This window comes from Poeciliopsis prolifica, unplaced genomic scaffold, assembly GCF_027474105.1.
Source record: "Poeciliopsis prolifica strain line A6 unplaced genomic scaffold, Auburn_PproV2 SCAFFOLD002, whole genome shotgun sequence".
Lineage (NCBI taxonomy): Eukaryota > Metazoa > Chordata > Actinopteri > Cyprinodontiformes > Poeciliidae > Poeciliopsis > Poeciliopsis prolifica.
In genome coordinates this window covers 21,869,168-21,895,448 of record NW_026562377.1, presented here as the reverse complement: position 1 = coordinate 21,895,448, position 26,281 = coordinate 21,869,168, and the positions used below count along the sequence as shown (strand labels likewise).

Below are 26,281 nucleotides of genomic sequence, written 5' to 3'. Positions count from 1 at the left end.
CAAGCTTGTAGTTATAATGTTACCTAAAGATCAAATGGTGATTTTATGAGGCACTTTATATCCCAGTCCTTCATCTTCAGAGAGATATTAATGACTTTTTTTCCAGATAATAGCTCCACTATGCTGCATGATACTCTTTTTGTCATGTGCTGTACTTCAACCTTACAAAATGCAGTAATGCTAAGTGTAATATAGTAACTGAACTTCAAAATATGTTGTTTTACTAGGAAAGACTTACAGAAAGTATTTATTTTCACAGCAGAAACGTATTTTCAATTGCAGCATAGTCACAGTACTGGAAATGACGTAAACATATGACAAGTGATGTCCACTTTAATGAACAGATGATTCACTGTGGTTGTCTCAGAACAAAACTTACAGAACATTTTTTGTCTAACTGGACTTACAGTAGTTGGCCAGTAGATGGCAGCGTCGGGCGTATATATTCAGGGCACCACACACACAAGAAAACTTTGTTTTCTGCATCGTCCAGTGACCACAGCTCTGTCATTTTTAATGTAAATGATTAAACTTTTATTAACATCCTGGTTTGTTTTCTTTATTGGAGGCCCCCAAGGCAAACCAGTATAATCCACCTAGAGGAAATGACTAAAACAATGCTATTTTTGTGGCTAAAAAAACAATAGTTATGTGAACCACATCGCAGTGGAATTAATCTATTCCGAGCCCCAAAGCAAACAAACAATCAGACAAAACAACAACAACAACAAAACATTCATTTCAGATTTTGAAGAAGACCATAAAATTATTGTTTCCTTACAGGTAATTTAAAAAAAACAACAAAATTATGATTGTTAAATAGTATTAAAGATGTTATTTTCTGGCACACCTTCTTTACATGGGTTTTTCATAGACTAATTTTAAAAACATTCCCCAAAAAGTAAAAGTGCTACGATTGAATTTGAAACAACAGTCAGACCCAAGCGGCATAGTAACTGTTCCACATCTGACTTTATGCTTTCAACTGTATTCAGTGAAATGTTAACAGGCCAGGTATTGGCGGTGTACTATCTAAAGCACGGTAAATACAACTAACAAAGTCCTCGATTGTCTGAAAACAACCCAAATTCATACATGTGGGCATTTTTGAAGAATTGCATTCTTCATAAATGAATATTTTTTGTCACTGCAGTACTCATTTGAATTTGGGAAAAATCTGCGTAATATTACTCATACTTATAATAGTAAACAACTGACCGCTTTTGGAAATTGGCAGTAAACTTAGTTTGCAGAGGCTGTCAAATGATTGTAGACACAACTCTGTTGGCAATCTCACCAATAAACAATCTTATTCTGTAAATATAACACACATTAGCAGTGGAACGATGGCGGCATCTACTGCTGGTAATAATAACTGCATATTTAACTTACAAATTCTGCAAATAATGTCACAAACAAATTATTTAACCAAAGGAGAAGAGACTCCAAACAATTCAACATCAATATACTTTTATGCTAAAGTGTATAGTTTTGTGTATTTTCCTCCAACTTGTTCCAAATACAAAGACTGACGCCAGAATAATATGTCACGACTCACACTTGAGCAACCTAAATGAATCACACAAAATAAAATCTGGACAAATGAATGGTAGTTTAATTGGCATTCATTGTATAGTTTCAAACATCAATGTACAGCAGAGTCAAAGGGCAGTGGCAGGCGTCGGGATCACTCAGTCATCGTGCAGCGCGGGTCCGTGTCTCTGTACACACGCAGGCGGAGTTTCTGCAGCATATTCACCCACAGAATCAAGTCATAATTTGAAAACAAAATCACCACAGGTAAAACGTCTGACACAAATTATTTGCAATGTTACCTTTTCCTTTTATTCATATTCTAAAGACCGTTTTCCATTTCGTGGCTATAAGAGCAAAGAGAAGCTTATAATTTCTGTTATTTAATGTGCAGCTTTTACTTCCTGTCACTACCTGACGCACACATACCCGATAGAGGAAGTAGCCCCTGCTTTCAATTCCGCCAGGTCCCTGGAGTTCAGCCTGGATGGACACACAAAAAAAAAGGAAAAAAAAGAAGCAGGATTTAACTTTCTGCACAAAATGATGATGGATTTTGTTGACGTAGAAAACAGTGTTTCTCCATCAGCAGAGGAAATGGCATATACCCACTTAAACAGTCACTCCAAAGCAAACAGTGTCCACGTTCCTCATCCACATTTGCTCTCTATCTGCTTTGTTTGAAAGCAAATAGTGATGTGTTCCCCTTTCCAGCAGCACTCGTTTTTAGAACATAATTACTCTCAGCTTGGAAAACACGACTAATGCAGACTGAACATTACTGACATGACATGACATGACTTGAGCTAAGGACCGGGAAAAGACATGTAAGTCCACAGCAGAATGAAGCACGTGTGCTTAGGTATCAGCATCTGCTGGCTGTGCACGCTGCAGCTCTAAGTTATGATCTAAAACATAACACACCTACTTTTAAAGAAAATGTTTACTTTTTTTTTTTTTTATTCAGGGTAAGACGTGTTGAGAGGTCGCGCAAATAGAGCAGTTTGCATCTGTGGTTGCATTTGATTTCTACATTCAGAACACAAAGTATTTCTCAATTTCTTCAAAAGAAGTGGATGTCAGATTTGATTTTTTTTTAAATCAAATAAATAAAAACTGAAATGATGTGAGTGGTACATACGCTCATTACGAGTCCTCTCTCTCTTCTGGGATGGAGCTGAGAAACGAGATGCAGAAGAGGGTGCAACTGAGAGTTCTGACAAACACAAACACACGTGTGTAGAGAGGCAGACACGCAAACATCAACAACAGTGGAAAAGAGAAGACATCATGGAATGTGCACAATTTTGGGGGGGTCTGTACAGAAGAGTGTGCAACACAGAAATGCAGATGCTTCAGGTCAGCAGTCAAGTCTGCAGGGAAGACCTCATGCTCTATTTGGGGTTTTATACCTTTATACTTATATTTATTAGAAGGAGGCAAGTGCATGTGTACATTTTCACTGGATGGCCATAGCTAAATAAACCTAATATATCTGTGAAATTAGGCAGCCCAAAAATTTTAATAAATTCTTTTTTTTGAGAACCAAATTTATCTCTGATCTGACTTATATATTTTCTCTCAAATCTCTATCAATGGGAATAAATATGTGTAGCTAAAACAACTGAACTATGGGAGGCCTTAAGTGCTGCAACTGACTAAATGGATATTTATGAAAAGAAACACAAATCCATGGATGTGTCAAAAAAACAACAAATGTGGACATAATTAACCATTTAAATTCACTCTGCTTCCTTGAAAACAGAACTGATGACATGTTAAAACAACACATAGTTATTTTTATATTTTGTTTTGGGGTTTTTTTTATTCAAATTGATCAGACTATTAAAATGTAATACCTCCTCTCAGCATTAGCTATCAAAATCAGGGGATTGGCTAAAACTGCTGTGATAAAAGATGATTGGGCTAAAGCTGACTTGTAGAGCAGATTAACCAATCAGATGTAAGGCTCTGTTTTGCCAACTACTACTTGGAAAACAGAAACAATAATATGAATAAAATCTGAAAAACATACATATGACTTCATGCAGCTATTTAAATAATGTGTCCCATATTTATCTTTTGTATTTTTCTTTTTCAAAAATCTTCTTTCTTTTATTTTTTTGTTTAAACATAGGTAGCTGTAAGCAAGCTCAAGTTAAACATGCAACTGTTCATTGCTGTGATGTTAGAAATTATAGTGCAGATAAATAAATGTAAAATAAATTAAATAAAGGGCCTCAAAGTTTTCATCCATTCATTTTCTATGCATGCATGGTCCTGGGGGGTTGGGAGCTTAGCCTGTGAGAACCAATGAAGAACATGCAAAGTCCATGCAAGAAGAACCCAGGTCACGACTCAAACCCAGATTGGCAGCAAGGTTCGTTCAAGGATGTAGGCAGTTATTCAAGGAACTTTTTTGAAGCTGTGGCGCTGCCTTCTCCAAACAAAATGGCGTCCAACATGCATCACACTCACAAAGGGAGGAAAACTCTTTGAGGTGATTTAATTAGCATTTTGTGCATATTGGTGCTGTGCTTGTGTCACCATGCATTCTGCAGCAGTTTCTTTATAGAAATGATGCGTGCTCTGGGGAAATAATATGCAAATTACTTGTCGCTGTTATCAGTTTTAGTAAAGCCATATCCAGCTCAGGGGTATTAAAAAAATTTGATGCAGGTCCCATATAAAGTTGCTGTTGTTCTATCAAGCAGAACACTGTCAGTGCAGTTTTATTCACGATTATTTTTTTTTTTAACTTACCTCGCCCTGTGACAAGAGATAGTCTTGGGGTCTGGCATAGTGAAATGAAAACTGCACATACAGCATAGGATGTCAAATACCAGGAGGAACAAAAAAAATCTCACATGCACATCAACAGCCAACATATTTCTAAATGAAATAAATTTTATTAAGGAAGAAAAAAAATGAACTCACCCTTTTACTGTTTTCTTGAACTCTCAGCTCCTAAAAATGCATAAATCAGATTACCGGTGAAGAGACCCAAACAGCACAACCAAGCATTTTGAGACGACGGAAAGCCAGCAGATGATGCGAGATACCTTTGACTTCTGAACCAACATCAAGATACAGAGTTCTCCTATGACATCTGATGTCTGGAACGTAAATATGGTGGCTGTCAGAAATCACTTTAATGTGATATTTCCCTCTAAACTGAGCAAGCTGTTTCGTAGCTCACTCACCCAGTACTTCAGGCCTGCAGAAAGGTAGGATGAGCAAACAGCGTCTATCTGTGGGGAAGCAAAAGGATGATGGGGGACTGGACAGAGAAAACCAATTTAGAATGCAATAAAGCAAAGTCTACCTGACGAAGTAGCTGCCTCTGGTCTGTTGTGACTTGCTGAAGACTGACTGGGGCACCTTTAATTTCACAGAACAACATAAAAACACCCAGTTCACACTTAAGCCAAAGAGTCTGCATCACTACGATGTTCTGATCCAAAGCATGACAGTAGGGGTCTTATTGAGCGAGCGAAACAACTGCATTAGAGCTTTGTGGATGCAGTTAGAGTAGGAATAATCAACATTTTGTTCCTGTATGTTTAGACATGATTGCAGTGAAGGTCCATTATCAGGTTAAGAGCTTCACAGTCAAACATAGAGGGAGACTGTATCAACATGACGCAAAATTATATCTGTTTCGATAAAAAAGAAATCTTCATATTAAAAAATAGCAATGACTACTCTATGTTTTGTGTATCTATAGACAAAAAAAGCCCAATGTTGACACTGACCTTTAATAATACAAACACACTCAAAGGTCAGTTTGGTAAGACACGATTAAGTGTCAGTGCACATTTGTACCGACTCCCTTCAGTCATTTTTGACTTCTTGTCAGTGAGTAAACACAGAGATACTGTCTTGTCTTGTTTAGATAGATAGATAGATAGATAGATAGATAGATAGATAGATAGATAGATAGATAGATAGATAGATAGATAGATAGATAGATAGATAGATAGATAGATAGATAGAGAGATAGATAGATAGATAGATAGATAGATAGATAGATAGATAGATAGATAGATAGATAGATAGATAGATAGATAGATAGATAGATAGATAGATAGATAGATAGATAGATAGATAGATAGATAGATAGATAGATAGATAGATAGATAGATAGATGGAAAACTAAAATGATCACATTAATTGAAAAGTTTGGAGGTGTTCATTTGATTTCTCCAACAAAAATCATGATGGAAAAAAAAAACCCTAGTTGCATGTCAAAAATAGAAATATTTGTGAACCTACTTGTAGAGGCTGGTATGGTGAGGATGAACAGGACTGCCAGGGTGACGCTGGCCGTGCTGAGGGGACTCATAGCGCCGCTGCTGAGGCTGTGCAGGGTGCAGAGGGCTCCGCGCTGCTCAGGCTGGCTTTGGCTACTGAAGGTCTTCATCTCCCTCCTCTGAGTGGACTTTCTTCTCTGTTGTTGTCTCTCCTTTTCTTTTTTTCCCCCCTCCCACTTCAAGCTCCTCTGACACTTTTTGTCTGGCGTCACAGGAATATGAAGGCTCGCGCGCCCCGCGCCCTCCATCCACAGGGGGAACGTGCCTGCGTCACTGGGAAGGGAGCCCCGCGCGCGTGTTTAGCTGTGAGGCTGAATCAACAGGTTGGCGGTGAAATGCTTCCCCGAGCCAGCAGGTAAATTAGGACAAGTAGCGAGTTAATAGAAAGCTGCACGCGGTCCGAAAAGTTAACATATGCTTACAAAAATGGCTTTTGGTGTCACTGTTAAAAGCCATAACGTCGGGAGCTTGATAGTAGCTACCAGTGGTATTATTTTAGAGTAAGTATATTTTCCTACTCTGTGCCATTTATCTCTAAACCCTGATGAACGGCATACTGGGTTGTAAATTGTGCGTTTCATTCTTGTTTTTGTGTGACTTTGCTGCTTCTTATACTGTAAAAGTAGGTCGAGTGGTAGTATTTTGACACCCACATGTGTATGTTTGCTTCTTTCAAGAGGATTTTCAGGCTCTGTGTTTTGCTGCACGACAGCTGGATGACCTGTTATACCATCACCAACATTCCAGTCAAGACTAGAGAGAAGAAGAAAGCAAAGAAAAAAAAAACCATAACTCTGCAGCCAAAAAGTGAGACTCATTCAGGTAAACCACTCAACCCAAACTCATACTCGACTTAAATTGCGAGATAACAATTACATTATTGAAGCTCAGAACTTACTGTATAGCAGTGCTGTTTCACAAAGGTAATGGCCCTCCCGTTTTTTAGGTCAGACCACCAAACAACTATTAAAAAAAACCTAATCGCATTATACTTTTGTTAAACTTGTAATATATTTAAATGGCTTCATTGTATCGAGACTCATTATCAGTCATCATCAAATTACCTTGTCTCAGCACTCAGGTAATTTGTTGGCCTTTGTGAAGCCATGCGTGAAAGCAGAGACACTCCAAAGTAGTTCTTTTTGTCAGGATCTTTTACGATAAACCAGAAAACATAATTATATATATTTAGAAGAGAAAAAAAAACATACACCGCTGTGTAGGTCTACCCGTGCAAAAAAAGATAATGGAAATAGACTGAATTGATAGATGAATACAAAGTAAGGTGGAATAAGTTTAGTGCTTGACGAATACAAGGGATTTAGGATTTTATTAAAGTTCCACAAAGAGGAGATATGCAAGAAGGAGACGTAAATGCTCCAAGATTTACTGGAGGAAATGAGTGTGTTCCTGGAGGATTTTGCATTCATTGTGAAAAGGTGTGTTGTCAGTTTTACTTAATGAAGCTGATACACCATTTTGACGAGTTGGTTTCATTGCCACCATGGAAAGAGCCATCTGTTTTGGCTAAAGCAAGCATAAAAGTTTTAGACATAAAAACAGGATACAGTTGATAGAGGAAAACTGCCATAAGTCCTCCTCCCCTATTAGCTTTAGTTAGAGCTGAGCATCTCAATCAAATGTCACGTTCATCTCCACCCTTGTCATCCTCCTACACTAATCTCTCTGTCATAAATTAATATCAAAGAGTGGGTCAGTGCGCAGGCCATAACCTGCTCACTGTTAACGGCTTAACAAGACACTTGCTTTCCACAGATCGGTCGCCAGATACATAAAATCATAAAGTAAGGAAATGTTTGTTGGCTCCTGAAAGCTGATGGAGACGGCAATTATTTGGTCCATCATTCTGGATAACACTTGAAATGTCATGACCTTTGGAGAGTTAAGTTGTTGTAAAGTTGTTTGGCATTTACATATGCTGCCTTAATTAGATTCAACCAAGAAGGTGGCGTCCAATGGGAAGGTTATTATATGTGATTGAGACACTGTTACACCTTGAAACCACAACACAGATTATGGGCTTCACTGTGATCTGTTTCTAATCCTCTTTCAAAGATGAGTACCAGTAATAAACCTATACAAAACATCCCTTATTAGCCTTATAATAAATCACTGAATGAGGATGATGTTTTTCTAAATCATTCAAATATTATTTTCAAAGCCTGGAAATTGAAAGAAAGGCTTAACAATGAAATGCCAAATTTAGTTTATTTGACTTTTTCTTATTCTCTGTGTTCAATTTCTGTTGAAATAGTTTTCAAACACGATAGCTGCATAAGAAGAGACCACTATAAATTAGTTTATAAACAATATCATGAGTTAAATTTTGAATGACATGGTCCTTTTTTGGTAATAACAACTTTTACACGTGCAGTGGAGTGCAAAACAGGTTTGCTCCTTCAGGAGTGAAGTTTTGTGCACTGAACAGTTGTGGAAACCATTTTACTTATGTGCATTCATTCTTTCTATTTTTAATTTCCTTTTGAGAAAAAAAAAACTGGGCCTGCTCTTTCCACTCTCTTTGAATGCTTCTTCGTTGATGAACAACTCTTTTGATTATCGTTTTTTTAAACTCCTTAGTCAGAAATGGCATGAGGGTAAACAAGCCACAGCTGGTTTATGGTGAAATGATCTTCTTTTGACTTCCAGATCATGGGTTTAACATCCCTCATTATGAACATTCACAAGTTTAGAAAAGAAGCTATAACTATTTCCTTTAGTGTAGCTGCTGTACACTTAACTTAATCACTCGCATGAAAAGACTTCAAGCCACATGGCAACATCACAGATGCTGGAGAAAATCGGCGGTAGTCCAAATCTGTAGCATTTGGTCACTTTGTTCACTGTACTGAATGCAAGTGAGAGGAATCCCAAGAATTTCCCAACAGGTGCATGTTGTTTCAGATTTTATATTCAAATTACAACTTAAAAGGTTAGCCGTATTTTTGTTGAAACGATAATAATCCATCCATGGTAGTTTGCTGAAATGTGGTACAAACACATAGAAGGTAGACTGTTTTCTGTAATATATCACAAAGTGTTCAGCAGAAAATGGCTTCAGGATTCAATCAATTGAGTGACATAATGTCATCAGTTCAGATCCACAGTCAGATCCACCAAAACACATCCATGACGTTCATGATTGGAAAATGAGCAGGATGAGTAACTCATTAACAAGCCACATCCTCCTCCCTCCCAATTTGTTAACTTTGTGAAATTTCCCATGCCTTCTTCTTTATTGTTTTTCCAAATCAAGAAAACCACTTTGACCAGTAGCAGCTGAATTATGTCACCAATATGCTGCAAATTATGCTATTAAAGAAAGAACTATTCCTTTATATACAATTTGTGCATAATTTGCTTTATATGAAACATGTTCACTAAAAAGTAAAATGTTATTTAGTCTCTTATTGTGTAAATGGAAGTTGGCACTTTTAATTAAAAAAAAGCCTTGCTGTTTTGTATTACTTTCTTTTTTCTCATGTTTGCAAGTTTGTTTTGTCTCCTAAATGGATGACAGCAGTGCACTATCAACGTCCTCACACACTAATAAATATGATCGACACGATGCAGCAAATTTGACAGCAATTTTTTTCTTCCTGATTCTTTCCCGCTGCAATCAAATCCGACTTTCATAGAGATCTAGGACGAGCTTATCCAAATTTGGTGATTTATGACTGTCAAAAGAATATTTTAATAACATACAGCCTGTATAAAGGATACAGACTTTCATTCAGAGACTGAAGGCTCTGAATACTGCAGTGTGCTGTGATTTCCTGTTTATGTGATTAGTTATCTTTTTGTGCATCATGAGGTAATGGACATTAACACAGAGTGATTTCATGCTGTGATTTATGTGGCACCAGATTTTCTGAATATTATAAAATTTTTGCAGTATTACAGACACGTGCAATACATGTTGCATTAGATGTGAGCGCAGACAATTAGCTGAAGGGCTGCTTTTCTTCTGTTTCAATCTGGTACAATTATTTTTCTTAAACTGGTTACTTCTATAAAAGTAATTCAGAAATAATAAGATCATTGTTGTAGAGCTTTATTGAGTTCCTCTTGGTGGTTGATTACAGTTTTTTTCATTCGCTTCTCAGTCACTTTTTTTGGCTCGTACTCAATATTTGCAAAAAATAATAAATGTATTTCTCAACATCTAAATATCTGAGTCATAAAATATGTCAGTGCCTCCAAATGAATGACATGCCCTTGTTTCATTGTGTAAGGATATATGACTGTCAGATTGATTAGTCATGTTGTCAACATGGCAGAGCACTCTGGAGGGATATTCTGTCGTAAACTAAGGCTAAGGTTTGAATGACAAGTACTTTAAATTGTAATTTTGGGAGATCAATGGTAAACAATTGGACAAGAGTCACATTTATGCTGTTATTGGAATTTGTTGACAGACCATGTCATTGTGATACAGAAATGAAAACACAGCACTTCAGAACAAAACTAAAGTAGAAATCGGAACATAAGACAATCTCCTTATGGAAAACAGGACATGCAGTTTTGCAGGAATAACAATTCAGTCTTCCTCTGCTTTCCATCTCCATGCTGAGAAAAAAAATACTCACTGGTGTTAAAGGTTGAAGAGTAGGGTGAGAAAAACTCAGTCAACATCTTTTTGTGCCTGATGATGTTGAAGCGATGGAAAATGCTTTATGTGCTCAGTTGGATGCCAAGAGAGAAAGGAGCGGGTCATTCAGGCGGAAAGTCACCTCGATGCCAAATGGTAGATGTCCTGCACTCGTATAGCGATTTAGCAAGTCAGAGGACTCCAAAGCAGTTTACTCTACAGTCATTTTCCAATTCAGACACACATCCACACAATGATGGTGGTGAAGCTACCATCACAGACCAAGGCTGGCATTCAGGCAGATCACTGATAATCAGAAGCTTTACATGTAAAGTACAATATAAATGCACTTTATATTGTAGATGAAAAACCTTTGTTACTAAATCACATGTGGGGGTTTTTAGGACCAAAACAACATTTGAAGTAGGAAATACCAATAAATGAAAAAATTGCCAGGTATATACAATCAATAATGTAAAGAAGATTTTTTTCTGTACATACATTTAAATAAATAAATTTTTTTAAGTCATGGGACTTGTAGCACTAATAGTAACAACACTCCCGAAGATATACATATTATGGACTCTTTGAGCAAATGTATGTCTTCTGCTAAATGTCAGGTTAGTGGCAGATCCGCTGTTATACTTCCTTGAAGTAGAATTTCATCTGTTGAAACATATTGTGGAAATATTTGTTTTTTCTCAAAAGATGTCAAAAGAAGCTATCTCCAGTGCTGAATCAAAGGATGTTGGGCCAGTATGACCTAGCTTTTAGAGATGATGGTGACACACTGCTACCAACATGGTACACCTTGGATGAAACAGACTACTGTCTTCTGCCACAAAGATGATATTGTTTTTGTTACTTGACAGAATTGGTGGAATCTTTCTTGAACGTGTCATTTCCATTTTCTCATCGAAATTTGTTTGATCTGAAACCTTTATGTTGCAAATGCAACTTTTCCTCACTGTTTATTTTGTCGTTAACCTACATGGAGATGCTTTTATATCCACACAGGTGCAGAAAATCCAACAAATCAAGTCTAGAACAGCACCGATGATCTCTTATTCCAGCATACTAAAAGGCTGCAGAAAATGCCACGCAGATAGCAACTCCAATGTTTCTGATTCCAAGCAAAATTAGAAAATGCTATCTGCCTTTAATCACCGGGATGAATGTCAAATGTAGATTATACGGATGTAATCGCCTTCCCCTGACGATGTAGCACATCAGTGAAATGCTCTTTTGCTCATGTGTCACATCTGCATGTCACCGGGCATGCAGGTTACTGGGACTCTCTCGTTGGTCTACTGGCCCAGTGATACGACAGGTTTATTTAGAGAGGAAACCTCTCACCTGCCAGAGCTGCTCTGTTTGCCTCACTCCACCTGTCAACAAACAGTTTGTCTGAAGGGTTATTTATTTATTTATTTTTTTTGCGTTGTCATTTTCTTGCTTGTCAGAATGTCACTGTCGACACATAATCGCTCTTGGACACTGCAAAGAAATGCGTGCTTGTTTAGATGTTTATTTCTTACACTGAGGTGGAAAAGTTTGTTGTATGGGTAAGTTAAATTTATGCTTTTATTGTAGTAACCTAATAGGACATTGATCCCTTTTTAAAATTGATTTGTTGTTTGAAACAAAACAAATAAAATCGCACATTACGGAAGAATTTTTACACAATTCCTATAAATTGAATTGAAGTGAGGTAAGTTTTGAAATTGTTTGTCTGAACTTTCCTGAGGCGATCAGCGTTTCTGGTGTTTTATATTTCGCTGGGAAATTAACATTTGTTAATCTTACCATAAGATGTGAGAAGAAATAAAATAAGAAAAGAATCTGAAAAACTCACTTTAGGAAATCTCTCCTTGCCAATAATTAGACACTATCTACATGCCAGCAAAATATTTCAAAGCAATATTTAGTGAACTTCACAAATTATGGAGTTTGAAATTCTAGTGCATTTTTAAACGTAATAGTGCGTCGGAGCAGTTTGTTTGGATGAATCTGAGATTGAGCTTTTCAGAAACAAACACTAATGGTGAGATTGGTCTGAATCTGTGGAAAAGCATCACATCCCCATTGGCAGGTTAGTTGGAGAAACTGGTGCTGTGGGCCGGATTTCTTTGCCACTGAAACATTGTGTGAGTGCAGGGCACCATGAACTCTTTGACAAATCAGGACATTGGGTCATTATTACCTCTCTTTAATGCACTCTTTCCCCCCCAAAATATGACTAAACCAGCACAGAACGGTTTCACCAAATACAAAATCAACTTTCTTCCATAACTGTCACTAAATCCACTGAGGTGAGCTGAAAAGAAGAGGACTTTTGAAATAATCCAACACAATAATCACAACAATTGTGCCACCGGTGATTTTATCAAAAACAAATATTTCAAGCATGAGGGTTTTTTGTTTGTTTGTTTGTTTTTGTTTATTAAACTGAAAGTTTGAATATTTCCTCATTTTCACTGTGAAACATAAATCATTACCAGTAAAATAACTTCAGAAATGTTTTAGGCTTCTAGGAACTTCTAAATAGAAATTTATGATGTTCTGTATTTCTGGAAATTACCATTTGTTCATCTTTTATTAAGATAAACAAACAGCCATCATTTGGACATGAAGTCCAAAACGCAGCTGTCACCTTTTATGATTTCTTTTTATTGTTAGCTTTGCAGGGAACAACTTACTTTCATAACTGTTCGAGTAAATACATATGTATGTTTATGTATGTCTGTGGACTTGAAATCCTTTCCCATTACCTGAATATTAACACCATAAATCAGGTACCAGGAGGCATATGATGTAGGTGAAACTTACAACTTATGTGAATTGCATTATGGTTCAACATCCCAGAGGAGAGGAGGAAAATAAATGCAGTGCATTAAAGCTAAAAGATGCCAAAGGGACCTTTTGACACTTCAGTGATGCTATTGTGCTTGGATTATTAATGCATGATCTTTGTAGTTCCAGCGTGGACATCTAAGATCACTCTACATGGCAAGTAAAGAAAGTTACTATTTTGAAATATCTCCACTGTGGCACCTTGTTCGTAAGCCAGCATCACATCCAGGAAGAGATCGCCGTGACTTTAACTACACGTGACAGAGCATGACACATTGAGCAGCTGGGAAATCCAGCAATGTCTCTGCACAATAACTTCAGACACAGAAGTTGCACCTCAAGGCATTGTGTGCAGATCACTGGTTAATCCCTTATTTCCATCTACATCTCACGTATGACTCAGTGTGTTGACACTTAGTTGACTCTTCCTGTCCTGTGTACTTTGAAACAAACTTGAAACAGCTTTAGCGTTTTAAACCCACATCAAGTCTAAAAAATATGATGTATGGGTTGAACATCAACAGCACACATACACAGACATGTAGCAGGGAATAAACCAAACTACTTCTGAAAATACTTACAATTTAGTGGATTAACAATGCCACCTGGTGTTGTGAAAAGATCATGTTAGTTTGATGCAGCATGGGCTTTATGTCATGATTACTAATCAGCATCAGGAGGTCCCAGATTTGACACAGAAACGTAAAACTTCATTCACCTGAAGAAAGAAGCAGAATGTTGCATGAATGATGTGCTCAAAGAAGGATTTAATGTGACCGCGTTCAATTATTTATTTTCATTCGTGTGCTCTGTATGTTTTCTTTGCTGATTGGATTAAATTATGCTTTACTAAAATCCTGCCTATGTGAATCCATGCTTAACTTATTAGGCTTTAATAACCAATCAAAAATAGATGAACGTACTCTGATCCAGTCTTGTTCATTTAGGCTTTTTCTCATTTTTGCTCTCATTGTAGAAATGACAAAGTTTGGGCACGTGGGTCTGCTGTTTCGTTACGTTTGTGTACAGCACTTGCAGGTGTTTAAAGCTGGTATGGTAAGTATCAATTGTCAGCAACATGGTTGTGTTACAGTTATTTTACTGCAATTATAGAGGATGCTGAAACCGGAGCACCAATGGTTTTATATATTTTGTAGCTGTTTTTGTTGCTAATACTAAGAAGCTCCTGCCAATAAAAGAAGAGAGTGTTTAATATGATGTAAAAGCTGTTTTGCTGGACAATATTAGAAACGAGGCCCTCTAAAGTTGGAATCTTAGGATCATCCTTAAGAATCATTGGGTTAGTACAAAGACCAATACGTTTTTTTCTTAGCCCTTAGTTTTGGTTAGTTAAATAAAGATGAGGAAGGCTCGTGTCAGTGGGAGTGGCTTTGGATTGGAGGGCGTCACGTGACGGCTCAGCTCGACAACCCGGAAGTGAGAAGGCGGTGCTTTGACGGGCTGGAGGGTGTTGATGAAAAATAAGGTAACCATTAGTTTTTATTCTTTAGAATAATGAAATATGGAGTTTTGCTCGACACGTTTGAAGGGACTCTAGTGACTCTGCGGTTTAAGTTGACGTGGTTTTTGCTCTGCAGCGCAGCTGATGCTAACCGCTATTAGCTCAGCAGAGCTAACCCAAAACATTAGCAGAGAAGACAGGAGCTGTTGTCATTAGTGGAGCTCTTGTGCTAAAAGCGAGGCTAAACGTGTTTTGAATTAATATTAATTTTTTAAAGGATTTTATTTCTTTCTACGTACTTTATTATACCAGTAGTCTGAGTTTTTTTTTCTGACATCATAATACAAGGCAGCGGAAAAGGACCAAATTCATAAAGCAAGATCCACCCAATTAATCCCGAACTGACTAGTGTTTATAGCTGATAATTTCCTGTATTCAAGAAGAGAACAAAAACTTTGAAGTGGTTGGGGAAGCAGCATCAGAGCCAGTGACTTAAAAAAGCTGGACAAACTAATAAAGAAGGTTGACTCTTTTCTGCATTCATGGCTCACTGCAAAGAAGAATGAATGTGAAAATAATGCGTAGATATGAAACAATAGATGTTCAGATCCAATGCGACACAAGCAGGAGAATAACTACACCATCGGTTTTCCTTAAGGATTAAAAATATGTTACTGAATTGAATACAAATTATTTTTGGCCATCTATGTTCTAATATTCAAAGCCCTTTTATTATGATGCAGGACATAACCTTTAAAGATGAAGCAGTCAGGCTTTTACTGATTTGAGAAGTTCTGGTTTCGACCCATTTAAATGTTACTTCTAAGGATTACACATAAAAGAGATGGGAAGTTATGAGGTAACACTTGCAATCAATCAGAAAATAAAGCTATTGCAAAATCATCCTCATTCACGCCTTAACAATTAGGAAGAGAAAACCTCAACTCCATTAGCTTTTGACTTAACAACAGATTGTTCAAATCTGATCTCAGGCCCATTAATTTGTTGATTATTTCTAATAATGCTAAGCATAGTAAAGGGGGATTTGAATAACAAATTAAACACGTGGCAGGGTTTTGATGTGTGTGTTCCTACTCTGTCCTTTGGGTTCTCCTTCGCTGTGTGTCATTGTCGTCGTTCTGGCGTGGTCAGAATGTTCTCGCAGTCGTGGCTTATTGCTATGTTTTACTCCTCAGGGCCAATCAGCTGCATGCGTTACGTATAAAACTAGAGGACTTGTATTGATGGACACAGTGGTTCCTAGTAATGATTTTTTTTTCTTTATGACAGCATCCACCATGACAGCCATCAAGCACGCTCTCCAGAGAGACATCTTCACGCCCAACGATGAGCGTCTCCTCGGGATAGTAAACGTCTGCAAGGCAGGAAAGAAAAAGAAAAACTGCTTCCTGTGCGCCACAGGTATGAGAACCATCTGTGAGTAATGAATTAATATAAGAAATCCTACATGTTTACGATAAATCAAATGCGTTCTTCCAGTCACTACGGAGAGACCTGTACAAGTGAAAGTGGTGAAAGTGAAAAAATCTGACAAAGGCGACTTCTACAAGAGGCAGCAGACGTGGGAACTCCGAGACCTGACAGTAGTTGATGCTAAAGATGCAAGCAAGGTCAGATTCTGCTCTCGTCCTACTGTGCTCAGATGTCATGGAGTCAGACGTAACGTACTTTGTGTTACGTTTCAGGAGAATCCTGAGTTTGATCTCCATTTCGAGAAGGTCTACAAGTGGTTGGCTAGCAGCACAGCAGAGAAAAACTCCTTCATTTCCTGTATTTGGAAGCTGAACCAACGTTATCTGAGGAAGAAGCTGGAGTTTGTCAATGTCAGTTCTCAGCTTCTTGAAGGTTTGTCAGCCGCTCTGTTATCTGCCATCGCTGGGACTGCATTCCCCTTTTTGTGATATGAATGATATTTCTTTAAAGTTGCATCTTTGTCCCAACGTGATTGCTTTAAGTTAAAATTCAGTCTGCCTCTTCAGTTTTAACGAAAGGGAGGGGACAACTTTTCTTGATTATAGTTGAGTTTCTTTATTTGTAGCATGCTTAATAAATCTTCCTTGTGTCTCGATTTATGTTTATTTTACATGATAAATTCTTCTTTATTCTCACTTTTTTCCTCTTACACTTCTCTGGCCAGAACTTCCTAAAGCGGAAGGTTGGTAGGACTAAATTTCCCCTTCCTCATTTCCTTCCACTGTATTCTTCATAACGTCCAACCATCATCCTCATCAGAGACCCTCACCGTCTTATAGCTCCAGTAATGAAGTGTGTAACTAAACATGGAAGGCTTTTATTTTTTAATTCTTATTTTTTAATATAAATGTTTTGTAGAACAATTTCATTTTTAATTACTTTCAACCTCTTTTTTTTTTTTTTTGCTATTTCACTTTAATTATTAGAATCTTTAGTGGTTTCATGCATCGTATGTTTAGTTTATCCTGACTTTTTTCAGTTTATTATTTGAGTGTATAAAGTGCCTTGCCCAAAACATTCATAGGACTTAAACTTTCCCTTGATTTGTCCCATTGCCGTCACAAACTTTACTGCATTTTATTGGGAATTTAGTGACAAACACAAAGTAGAGCATGGTTTTTTTAAATGAAAGCAAAAAAAGCAAACATTATTTTCAAAATAAAAAAAAGGTATAGTTCATTACAACTAATTACTTTTAGTGTTGAGAAACTCCACTTTCTCAACACCTGATTGTAGATTCACATTTACTGAGATATATTTTTGTTAGCTTTGCAATTTTGAAGACTGAAATATTTGCTGATTTTTCTTAAAATATCTCAAGCTCAGTCCGACTGGATGCAGAGCATCGGTAAACATGTGGTTACAGATTTCCAGTTGGATTTAGGGTGAGACTTTTCCTGTCACTTTTCCAATAAGTGCACGCTTTTGTTTTAGTTTCGTAATGTTAATAACAAACTAGGTGCCATGTCATTTTCTACTTTCTGTTGCTCTATTGCATGAAATCAAAATAAAATACATTGAAGTTTGTGTTTGCACAGTGACAAAAATGTGGAAGAGTTTAAAAGCCATGAGAACATTTTCAACCTTTCTTCATGCTATTACCAAATTTTGCTTTTGCCTTAACCCTTCATTTTCATCAGGGGTTGGAAAACTATCCAACCAAGCTATAGTTTGATTAAAACAAAAAATCCATCAGAATAGCACTTCCTTCTACTCAAAATATTTTTGTTTGAAACGTACAAAAATATCCAATTTAAAAATTTTTTTCTCCTTGTTCCTTTGGATTTCATGTCCAATTTGTTTCATGACCATTTTTTTTTCTTTTCTTTTTTTAGAGTCGGTGCCGAGTGATGAGAGTCGGAGCGTTGCAGGTGGCGACGAAGACGCCCTGGAAGAGTACCAGGAGCTCAGCGCGCGTGAGGAGCAGGACATCGAGGGCATGATGGAGATGTGCGAGTTCGCCGTCTCCAACGCGGAAGCTTTCGCGGAGAAGCTCTTCAAGGAGCTGCAGGTTTTAGACGGGGTGAGCAGAGTGACTTCCTGATAGAGTCTTGACACAAAAATCCATAATAATGTTTGTTTGTTGTTTTTCTTCACTGAGTCTGATCTCTTTTTACTGCAAGGCCAACATTCAGTCCATCATGGCATCGGAGAAGCAGGTGAACATCCTGATGCAGCTCCTGGACGAGGCTCTGGCCGAGGTGGACACCATAGAGGGGAAGCTGAGCAGCTACGAGGAGATGCTGCAGAGCGTCAAGGATCAGATGGACCAGATCTCTCATAGCAACCGCCTCATTCAGATCAGCAACACCAACAATGGCAAGCTGCTGGACGAGATCCAGTTCTTAGTGGTGAGGCTTTTTTTAAATTTTTTTTTTTATGGTTTTGTTTTAATTTTTTTCCCTTTGACCAAAAGTTATTAAGTGTTTTAATGGAGAAATCTGATTGTCCTTTTGCAGAACTACATGGACTTGTCAAAGGGACACATCAGGGCCTTGCAGGAGGGAGACCTGACCTCGCCTAGAGGTATAGAGGCGTGCATCAGTGCCTCTGAAGCTCTGCTGCAGTGCATGAATGTGGCTCTACGGCCAGGTCAGTGACCATTAAATCTAGTGGTTGTTACGTCTGTCGCGTTAGCAATTTCTGGATGGAAACTTGCTCCAGACGTTTTTGTGACAAACAATAATAATGTTGTTTCAGACCATTTTTCACTCATTAATGCAAGTACACCCTCTCAAAGATCAATACCCTTTTTAACTATTAAAAAGGGCATGACTGAAACTGGAAAACATTTTAAACATCCAAAATAAATAACCATAAGAAAAGTCAATCATACAAAGTAAAATTATGGAACTCATTTTAATTTATCAAGCGATTAATTAATTTATCGCTAATTACGTCAGGTTTAGTTGTTGTTTTGTTTTTATGCAATCGGTTGTAATTTTTGATATTTTCTTCCTCCAGGCCATGAGCAGCTGGTGGCCGTCAACCAGCAGCAGAAGCTGTTCGCTGAGCTGAGAGATACTTTTGCTCGTCGCCTCACCAATCATCTCAATAATGTGTTTGTTCACCAGGTAACAGCCTCAGTGTCATTTTGACATCGCCATCAGAGCGTGCTGCTGATTGACATTCAGTAAAATGCGCACATGATGAAACTACTCAGAATTATTCTTTTAAGTTAAGGTTTTATTTTGTGATGCATATGTAAACTCTAGACTGGAAATAAACCTGCAGGTTATGTGAAAAATAGCTGATGAGGACATGCCATATCACCACTACAAGGTTTGATGTATTTTGTTAAAGTTTTTTGTGATAGACCAAGATGAAATGGTGGATAACTGTTTTCAAAAGATTTTGCAAATGAAAATCTGATGTGCGGTCCTGAAAATTGATGTTCATAGAAGATCTGTTCAGATCTGTTCAGATCTGTTCAGATGGGCAGCGCCACACAGGAGGAGATTAACAGCACTAAGACCCACCTCCTGGACCCGATTGGTTGTTTCTAGTTAGCACTGGACAACAAGTGACATTTTTAACAAATACATAAAATATATATATATTTTCATAACACACGCTAGGTTTAAGGGACGTATTACAAATGCACACCTCAACTTTCAGATTTTTATTTGAAAAACATATTGAGAAACATGTATGATTTAATTCCTGTTTGTGATTTTACACAACTTTGTTTTGGTTTATCACATAAAATTCCTTTAAAATACATTGATGTTTTTGGTTATAATGTGGCAATATGTGAAAAAGTTCAAATGTTATGGATACTTCTCAAAGGCATTTCATAGTAGACCTGACAATCCCAAAATATATCTTCAAATGCATTCCTTTCCTCATTCTTTGACATATTTAAAGGCAAACATCAGCTAATATTAGAAAAATTGTTGGAATAAAGATTTAAAACTTTGTGGTTTCCCCAACATCCCCCACTGTGTGTGTTTTGAGCAGTGAAACCACAGACCCACCCCAACTGCTCTGTTTCCAGGCTCTTCTCCGTTGCTCATGACCTTCCTGTTTAGCGAGCACGCTCTTCCTGAGCTTCCTGTGTTTTTTCCAGCCTGTTCTTGACTCTGTGTTTTGCTCACTTTGAATCATCCCCACTCTGCTCTCTGTCTCTGTGTCAGTTCAACCACTTCAGTTACTTCAAAATGACCATCCCTCAGTATTATAGGTCTTCCTGTCTGTCACTTCCAGTGAGTACCCTCACGGCAATCCCACTTCTCACCCCCACCCCACTTGCCCTCCTCTTGCTAATGTTTGGCGCCTCACAATCCACTCCAGTTTCCATGAGATTCCAGGCTTTCTCCTTCACAGAACATTGGCTGTTGCATGGAGTGTTTTTCTAACTCCTTAACATCTCCCATCTGATCTCAAAGCTAAATAGGCTCGGTCCATTTTCCTCCCCTTTTACCAACTGACTTGGCTGAGGACTTTTCATGTTTGGGTGCTCACATTAGCTTACTTGCGATGAGCTCATGTCATAAAATGCTGTGCCTGTTTTATGCTCTGTGTGCATGTCCGGCGGTGAAAAACAATGTCGAACAAAAATGCTAATAGATAGAAGCAGAGATGAGGCCCATTAGAGTTAACACTTGGAAAGTTATGAGTCCAAAAGTTTGGAATTAAAAAGCAGTCGGCGTGAGGCGAAAATGGGTCTAAAAAATGAGGGTTTACACTTTTAACGGGGTGTTTTTGTTTGTTTTTCCCTGATCCTTTCCTCAGGGGCACGATCAGAGCTCCACCTTGTCTCAGAACACAGCAGAACTGACCCTGCCCAAACACAGCCCCCTCCACAGGGACCTGCTGCGCTACGCCAAGCTGATGGAGTGGCTGAAGAATACCCACAGGGAGAAGTACGAAGGCCTGTCCAGGGTCAGTTCACATTCATAGCACAGCCATGTCGGCAATTGTGGTTATAAGAATCAAAGATGTAACTCGATAGTTTGATGATGTTGAACAGTTTAAAAACGATGGCAGTGAGACTTTCCAAAACCATGTTACTCCCAACACAAAGTTCAACTTTTAGTACAGAGCTCATGGGATTGGAAGCATTCATTGTAGACATGTTTGTGGTAGCCACACAACTACCATGACTTCGTGACTCATCGAACCACACAAAACCATCCCTGTCTGCATTTCAGGCTGTGTACCTCACTTGACTTAATGTTTTATTTTTTTTTAACATAATGCTTCTCACAGCTTTCTATTCTCTGCAAAAACTTCCAAAACACTTAAAGCACACCATCAGAATCTAAATACAAATGTAAATAAATGGATTATAATATAAGATAAATATAAAACAAATAAATGATAATAAACTATAAAAAGTCTTCCAGCACATACATTTTTAAAAACCACAAATTATGGAAAGCGTGCTTCTTGATTTTTACTATTTCCTCCACTGTTTAATCAGAGAAAAATAGTAAGTACTGAAAAAGTCTTCAGTTACTTATTCTAAATCTACTGAAGTCTACTTATAAAATAAGGTTAAATAAATGTTCAAAACAGCACTGTAGCTCTTATTTTATTGCTGTATTATTTTAGCAGCAGTATGAATAACTATTGCATTTCTGCTTGAAATAAAAGCACTAAGGTCACACTTTTGTTTTCAGGTTTTGTGTAAATACTGTCCAGCTGTCATTTTTGCTCTGTCATACAGCATAACTATAGCACAGTAAGTTGGTGACATTTTTCTTTTCAGACTTATGTCGATTACATGAACCGACTGTACGAGCGGGAAATCAAAGACTTCTTCGAAGTTGCCAAAATAAAGATGGCGGGTACATCCAAGGAAGCAAAGGGCAAGTTTGGTAAGACCTTCTACTTCCCTTCACAGTCTGAATAGTACATGAAGCGCGCCTCGGATCTGCAGTACATTGACTTGTGTGTGAGTGGAAGTCTCTTCTCATCATTTAGTCAACAAATGAATGTGAGAGAAACAAGCCGCTCCTCACTCTCTTAGAGCTTTTTCTGGATAAGTTCTGTTTTCAAAGTATATTTCATCCACTCCTACCTGCCGTCCCAGGGCCTAAAGTCTTGCTTTGTGTTTTATCTTTTAATAATATCTTCTTTTCCCTTTGCACAGGCTCTTTTCATGCTCAGCTCTGAATGGTTAATATCTGCATAGGTCCCTCGGTTGAGCTTTGATGTTTGGCAGAAATGTACATCTCTGCTTCCTGCGCTCTGTATTAGCTTTTTTGTTGTTTTTTTTTGCCTCTGAAAACAAGAGATTGTTTTGAAAAGGTTTGTCTGAACTACTGCAGCGTTTGTGAGCGTTAACATGAATTGGTACAGCTAACACATAGCCCTCCTCTGTCCCATGCTGCATGTTTTAAGCCTAACCTGTGTCTGTCTTTGATGCCTGCCTTTCTAACTGGCTGCAGCCACGCTTCCTCGGAAAGAGAGTGCGCTCAAACAGGAAACGGAAAGTAAGTATGACATTTGGACTGAGCTGTCTGTTACAATGTGTGCTTTTAATCACCGCACTAAAAAATAAAAATAAAGAAATCCTGTCTTCTCACTCCACCTAATACAGTCCATTACCTCACAGTGTAATTGCTTGGTTTGTGCTGAAGCCTCTCAATGCCGTCTAATCGTTTACTGTAATGCACATAATAATTCGGTGGTTGGTGCCAAAAGGACCCAACAAAATGACACTTTGTGTGAAAATAATTGCTGCTTGAGTTGTGCATTTTAAAAACAAACGTGTAGCACTCAAGATTGAACATTTTTCTTGCTGAACACCGACTTACGGCGTACTGTGTTGACCGTGCTGCAGCAGGTCTGCACGGCAGCTCTGGGAAGCTTACGGGCTCCACCTCCAGCCTGAACAAGCTGACCGTTCAAGGCTCCAACAGCCGCCGATCTCAGTCTTCCTCTCTGCTGGACATGGGCAACATGTCTGCCTCTGACCTGGATGTGGCCGACAGGACCAAGTTTGATAAGGTGATGGTGCATTTTTCAGTCTACTACAGGAAAAAGCTTAGGGGAGACGAAAATTAGCTGGCTCTTCCTGGCGGTTATTTCAATAAGTGCAGTGTAAATGATGATAAAATACATAATTCATTTCACAATAATGGGGCTAAAATGATTAATCACATAAGTTGTGATTAATTGATGATTTAAAAGAATTGTCTACTAATTAAGTAAGTGATTAATTAGTTGACTCGAGAAATTGCCATTTGCTGAAATGACAAAATATTCAGAGCAGTGATTAATCCAAAGCTGTACAAAAAATATGTACATTTTGCATAAATAAATAAAAAACTGTCTAAATATGTTCTACCCAGAACTCTAAAGGCACAATAGGAAAAAAAATGCACCAGTCTTAGCTTCACTTGGTTCAAATGCTCTAAAGAAAAAAAATCTAATGAAGTATCTTTTGCTATCTAGTTATTAAAATCATTATGTGCCAATTTTTTAATCGGATCAATTAATAATTGATAGTACAAATGATTATTAAAATAATTGTTAGTTGCAGCCCTAAACAATGACAAAAAAAGACTTAAGTGAATTGTCGTTTCTGAGGCAGCATTTACATAGATTAAAACGTAATAAAAGTGAAATGTACTTTTTTCATTCATTTATTGTGTGCGTCTTGTTTTGTGCTCGTATTCAACGGAGTGTGGTTGATTTTTGCAGATATTTGAGCAGGTCCTCAGTGAGCTGGAGCCTCTGTGTCTCGCAGAACAAGACTTCATCAGCAAGTTCTTTAAACTGCAGCAGCACCAGACCGTTTTGCCGCCTCTCGCACAGGTACGTGTGACACCACACAAGACAAGCCGCTCATACATCCAAATGAATGGTGTTAATTAAAGCCAGCGGCAGCATTCATGGCTTTTTGTCTTAATCCCAGGACCTGCATCTCCTCTCAAAACAGAAAATATTGCTGTAGCGGATATTGCCGTTCGACAGTGACAGCAGCATTCGATTGCTTGTCACTAGACGCCTAATAAGACTTGTCATTGTTTTATTTCTGCCCGTCCTGTCAGCCTGAAACAGAAGAGGCGGATGGAAGCGTCCCGTCAAGAATGCCTCCCCAGGCTGACCACCGACACTCCGTATCATCTGAGTGAGTACTTTGACATGCTTGTAGTAAAAACACCATCAATCTTTTGTTATTATATTTCATGATGTATTTTGTTGTTTTGTAGCAGGGAGGCAGATAGCGAGATCTTTCTTTTTCTTCCTGCTCCATATTTCTCAAGGAGTTTTGTTTATTTTGTTTGTATTTGTCATAAGATTTGTTGAGGGAAGTAAATATTACAGTGGCAGTATTATTCAAAAGTGACTTTTTTTTAGCTTTACATCATGTTGTTCCCTCATCACAATCATACCTGAAGTGTTGATTTGATTCCTTCATGCATGTATGAGGTTAATTCAAACTTTTCCGTTTGTGATTAAAGGAAAGACATGGTTCGGCTGATGATGAACAAAATCTTCCAGAGCATCGAACCCGAACTCAACAGCCTGATCGCCCTGGGCGACAAGATCGACAGCTTTCACTCTCTGTACATGCTGGTGAAGATGAGTCACCACGTGTGGACAGCTGAGAACGTTGATCCAGCCTCTTTCCTCAGCACCACCCTGGGAAATGTGCTGGTCACCGTAAAGAGGAACTTTGACAAATGCATTGTGAGTAAAGTCCGTCCTCGGCCGGAACAGTCCGGTCTTTTCCTTATTTATTTGTTTATTTATTGAATCACTGTAGCAAGTTGAAGTCTGTGTTCTTGATACAGTCAGGTCAGATTAAACAGATGGAAGAAGTGAAGATTTCGAAGAAAAGCAAAGTTGGGATCCTGCCATTTGTCACAAGATTTGAGGAGTTTGCAGAACTAGCCGAGACGATCTTCCGTAACGCAGAGCGCAGAGGGGACCTGGATAAAGCCTATGTGAAGCTCATCAGAGCTGTTTTCATGAATGGTCAGGCTCCTGGTGGCATTTAAAATCAAAATAAAATATCTCCTTGTATTGTCTGGAAGCAGAATATCTAACATTAGCTGTCTGTTCAGTGGAGAAAGTTGCCAGCGAAAGCCAGAAAACGCCCCGGGACGTCGTCATGATGGAAAACTTCCACCACATCTTTTCTACGTTGTCGCGCCTAAAGATTTCCTGCCTGGACACAGAGAGACGGGAGGCCAAGCACAAATACACAGACCACCTGCAGTCTTACGTAATCAACTCCCTTGGCCAGCCACTGGAGAAGCTCAATGTAAGAATTATCTTCCAGTTCTACACACAAGTACATGCCCAGAGATGTTATAGTGTGTAAGGTGTCGTCTCTCTCGCAGCATTTCTTTGAAGGGGTTGAGGCGCGTGTGGCTCAGGGCGTACGTGAGGAGGAGGTGAGCTACCAGCTGGCTTTCAACAAACAGGAGCTGCGCAAGGTCATCAAAGAGTATCCCGGTAAGGAGGTGAAAAAGGGTCTGGACAACCTTTACAAAAAGGTGGACAAACATCTGTGTGAGGAAGAAAGCTTGCTGCAGGTGAGAAATGTTCAGTTGTGAGATTTTACTGTCCATCCTGCTTCTTCTAAAATGCTGCACTTTCTCGTCTCCTCCACCAGGTGGTGTGGCACTCCATGCAAGATGAGTTTATCCGTCAGTATAAGCACTTTGAAGGTTTGATAGGGAGGTGTTATCCGGGTTCTGGGATCACCATGGAGTTCACCATCCAGGACATGTTGGAGTATTTCTCCAGCATTGCCCAGTCCCATTAGTTTGCCTGCGAAAACTGTTCTCTGATGATTCACTACTGCCTCACTTTGGCATTAACTATCATTAACTATCGTGCTTGAAGTATGAACATTTCATGTGAGTGACTGTTTTATTAAAAGTGACTTGTACAATGAGTTGTTGCGCAGATGTTGCAGCACTACTTGTGTGCCTGTATGTTCCTTACGCAGTTCTTCCATACCCACTAAATTGTTTGTCAGATTTTTATTTCACCATGCAATGTGTACACAATAAATTTGCACTTGAGGCTTCCCTGAAATGATCTTTC

General features: G+C 38.4%; 2 protein-coding genes across 12 annotated transcripts; one reads left to right on the top strand and one right to left on the bottom strand.

Moving 5' to 3' along the window:
- Window positions 1–836: 836 nt before the first annotated feature.
- nmu (neuromedin U) lies at window positions 837–6,008 on the bottom strand. 7 transcript variants are annotated; one of them, XM_055056017.1, is made up of 10 exons: window positions 5,809–6,008; window positions 4,859–4,914; window positions 4,737–4,784; window positions 4,596–4,649; window positions 4,471–4,500; window positions 4,297–4,347; window positions 2,675–2,749; window positions 1,963–2,016; window positions 1,836–1,880; window positions 837–1,744 (listed from the first exon to the last, which is right to left on the bottom strand). In XM_055056017.1, exons 1-9 carry the CDS (start codon window positions 5,954–5,956, stop codon window positions 1,845–1,847), a joined length of 552 nt encoding a protein of 183 aa, XP_054911992.1. In that variant the 5' UTR covers window positions 5,957–6,008; the 3' UTR covers window positions 837–1,744; window positions 1,836–1,844. The 7 variants fall into 7 exon arrangements, with proteins under 7 accessions (XP_054911992.1, XP_054911976.1, XP_054912013.1 ...); XM_055056001.1 differs by having other exon boundaries at window positions 1,836–2,016; XM_055056038.1 differs by lacking the exon at window positions 4,297–4,347.
- An 8,710-nt stretch (window positions 6,009–14,718) lies between these two features.
- exoc1 (exocyst complex component 1) lies at window positions 14,719–26,129 on the top strand. Of its 5 annotated transcripts, XM_055057991.1 has the most exons (21): window positions 14,719–14,797; window positions 16,064–16,195; window positions 16,274–16,404; window positions 16,480–16,639; window positions 16,932–16,949; window positions 18,103–18,290; window positions 18,391–18,618; window positions 18,727–18,859; window positions 19,232–19,341; window positions 20,404–20,472; window positions 21,002–21,151; window positions 21,981–22,089; window positions 22,663–22,707; window positions 23,058–23,224; window positions 23,921–24,034; window positions 24,271–24,350; window positions 24,685–24,913; window positions 25,018–25,201; window positions 25,291–25,490; window positions 25,570–25,764; window positions 25,845–26,129. In XM_055057991.1, the coding sequence occupies exons 2-21, from the start codon at window positions 16,072–16,074 to the stop codon at window positions 25,995–25,997; spliced, it is 2,787 nt and encodes a 928-aa protein (XP_054913966.1). In that variant the 5' UTR covers window positions 14,719–14,797; window positions 16,064–16,071; the 3' UTR covers window positions 25,998–26,129. The 5 variants fall into 5 exon arrangements, with proteins under 5 accessions (XP_054913966.1, XP_054913975.1, XP_054913990.1 ...); XM_055058000.1 differs by lacking the exon at window positions 16,932–16,949; XM_055058015.1 differs by lacking the exon at window positions 20,404–20,472.
- The last annotated feature ends 152 nt before the right edge of the window (window positions 26,130–26,281 follow it).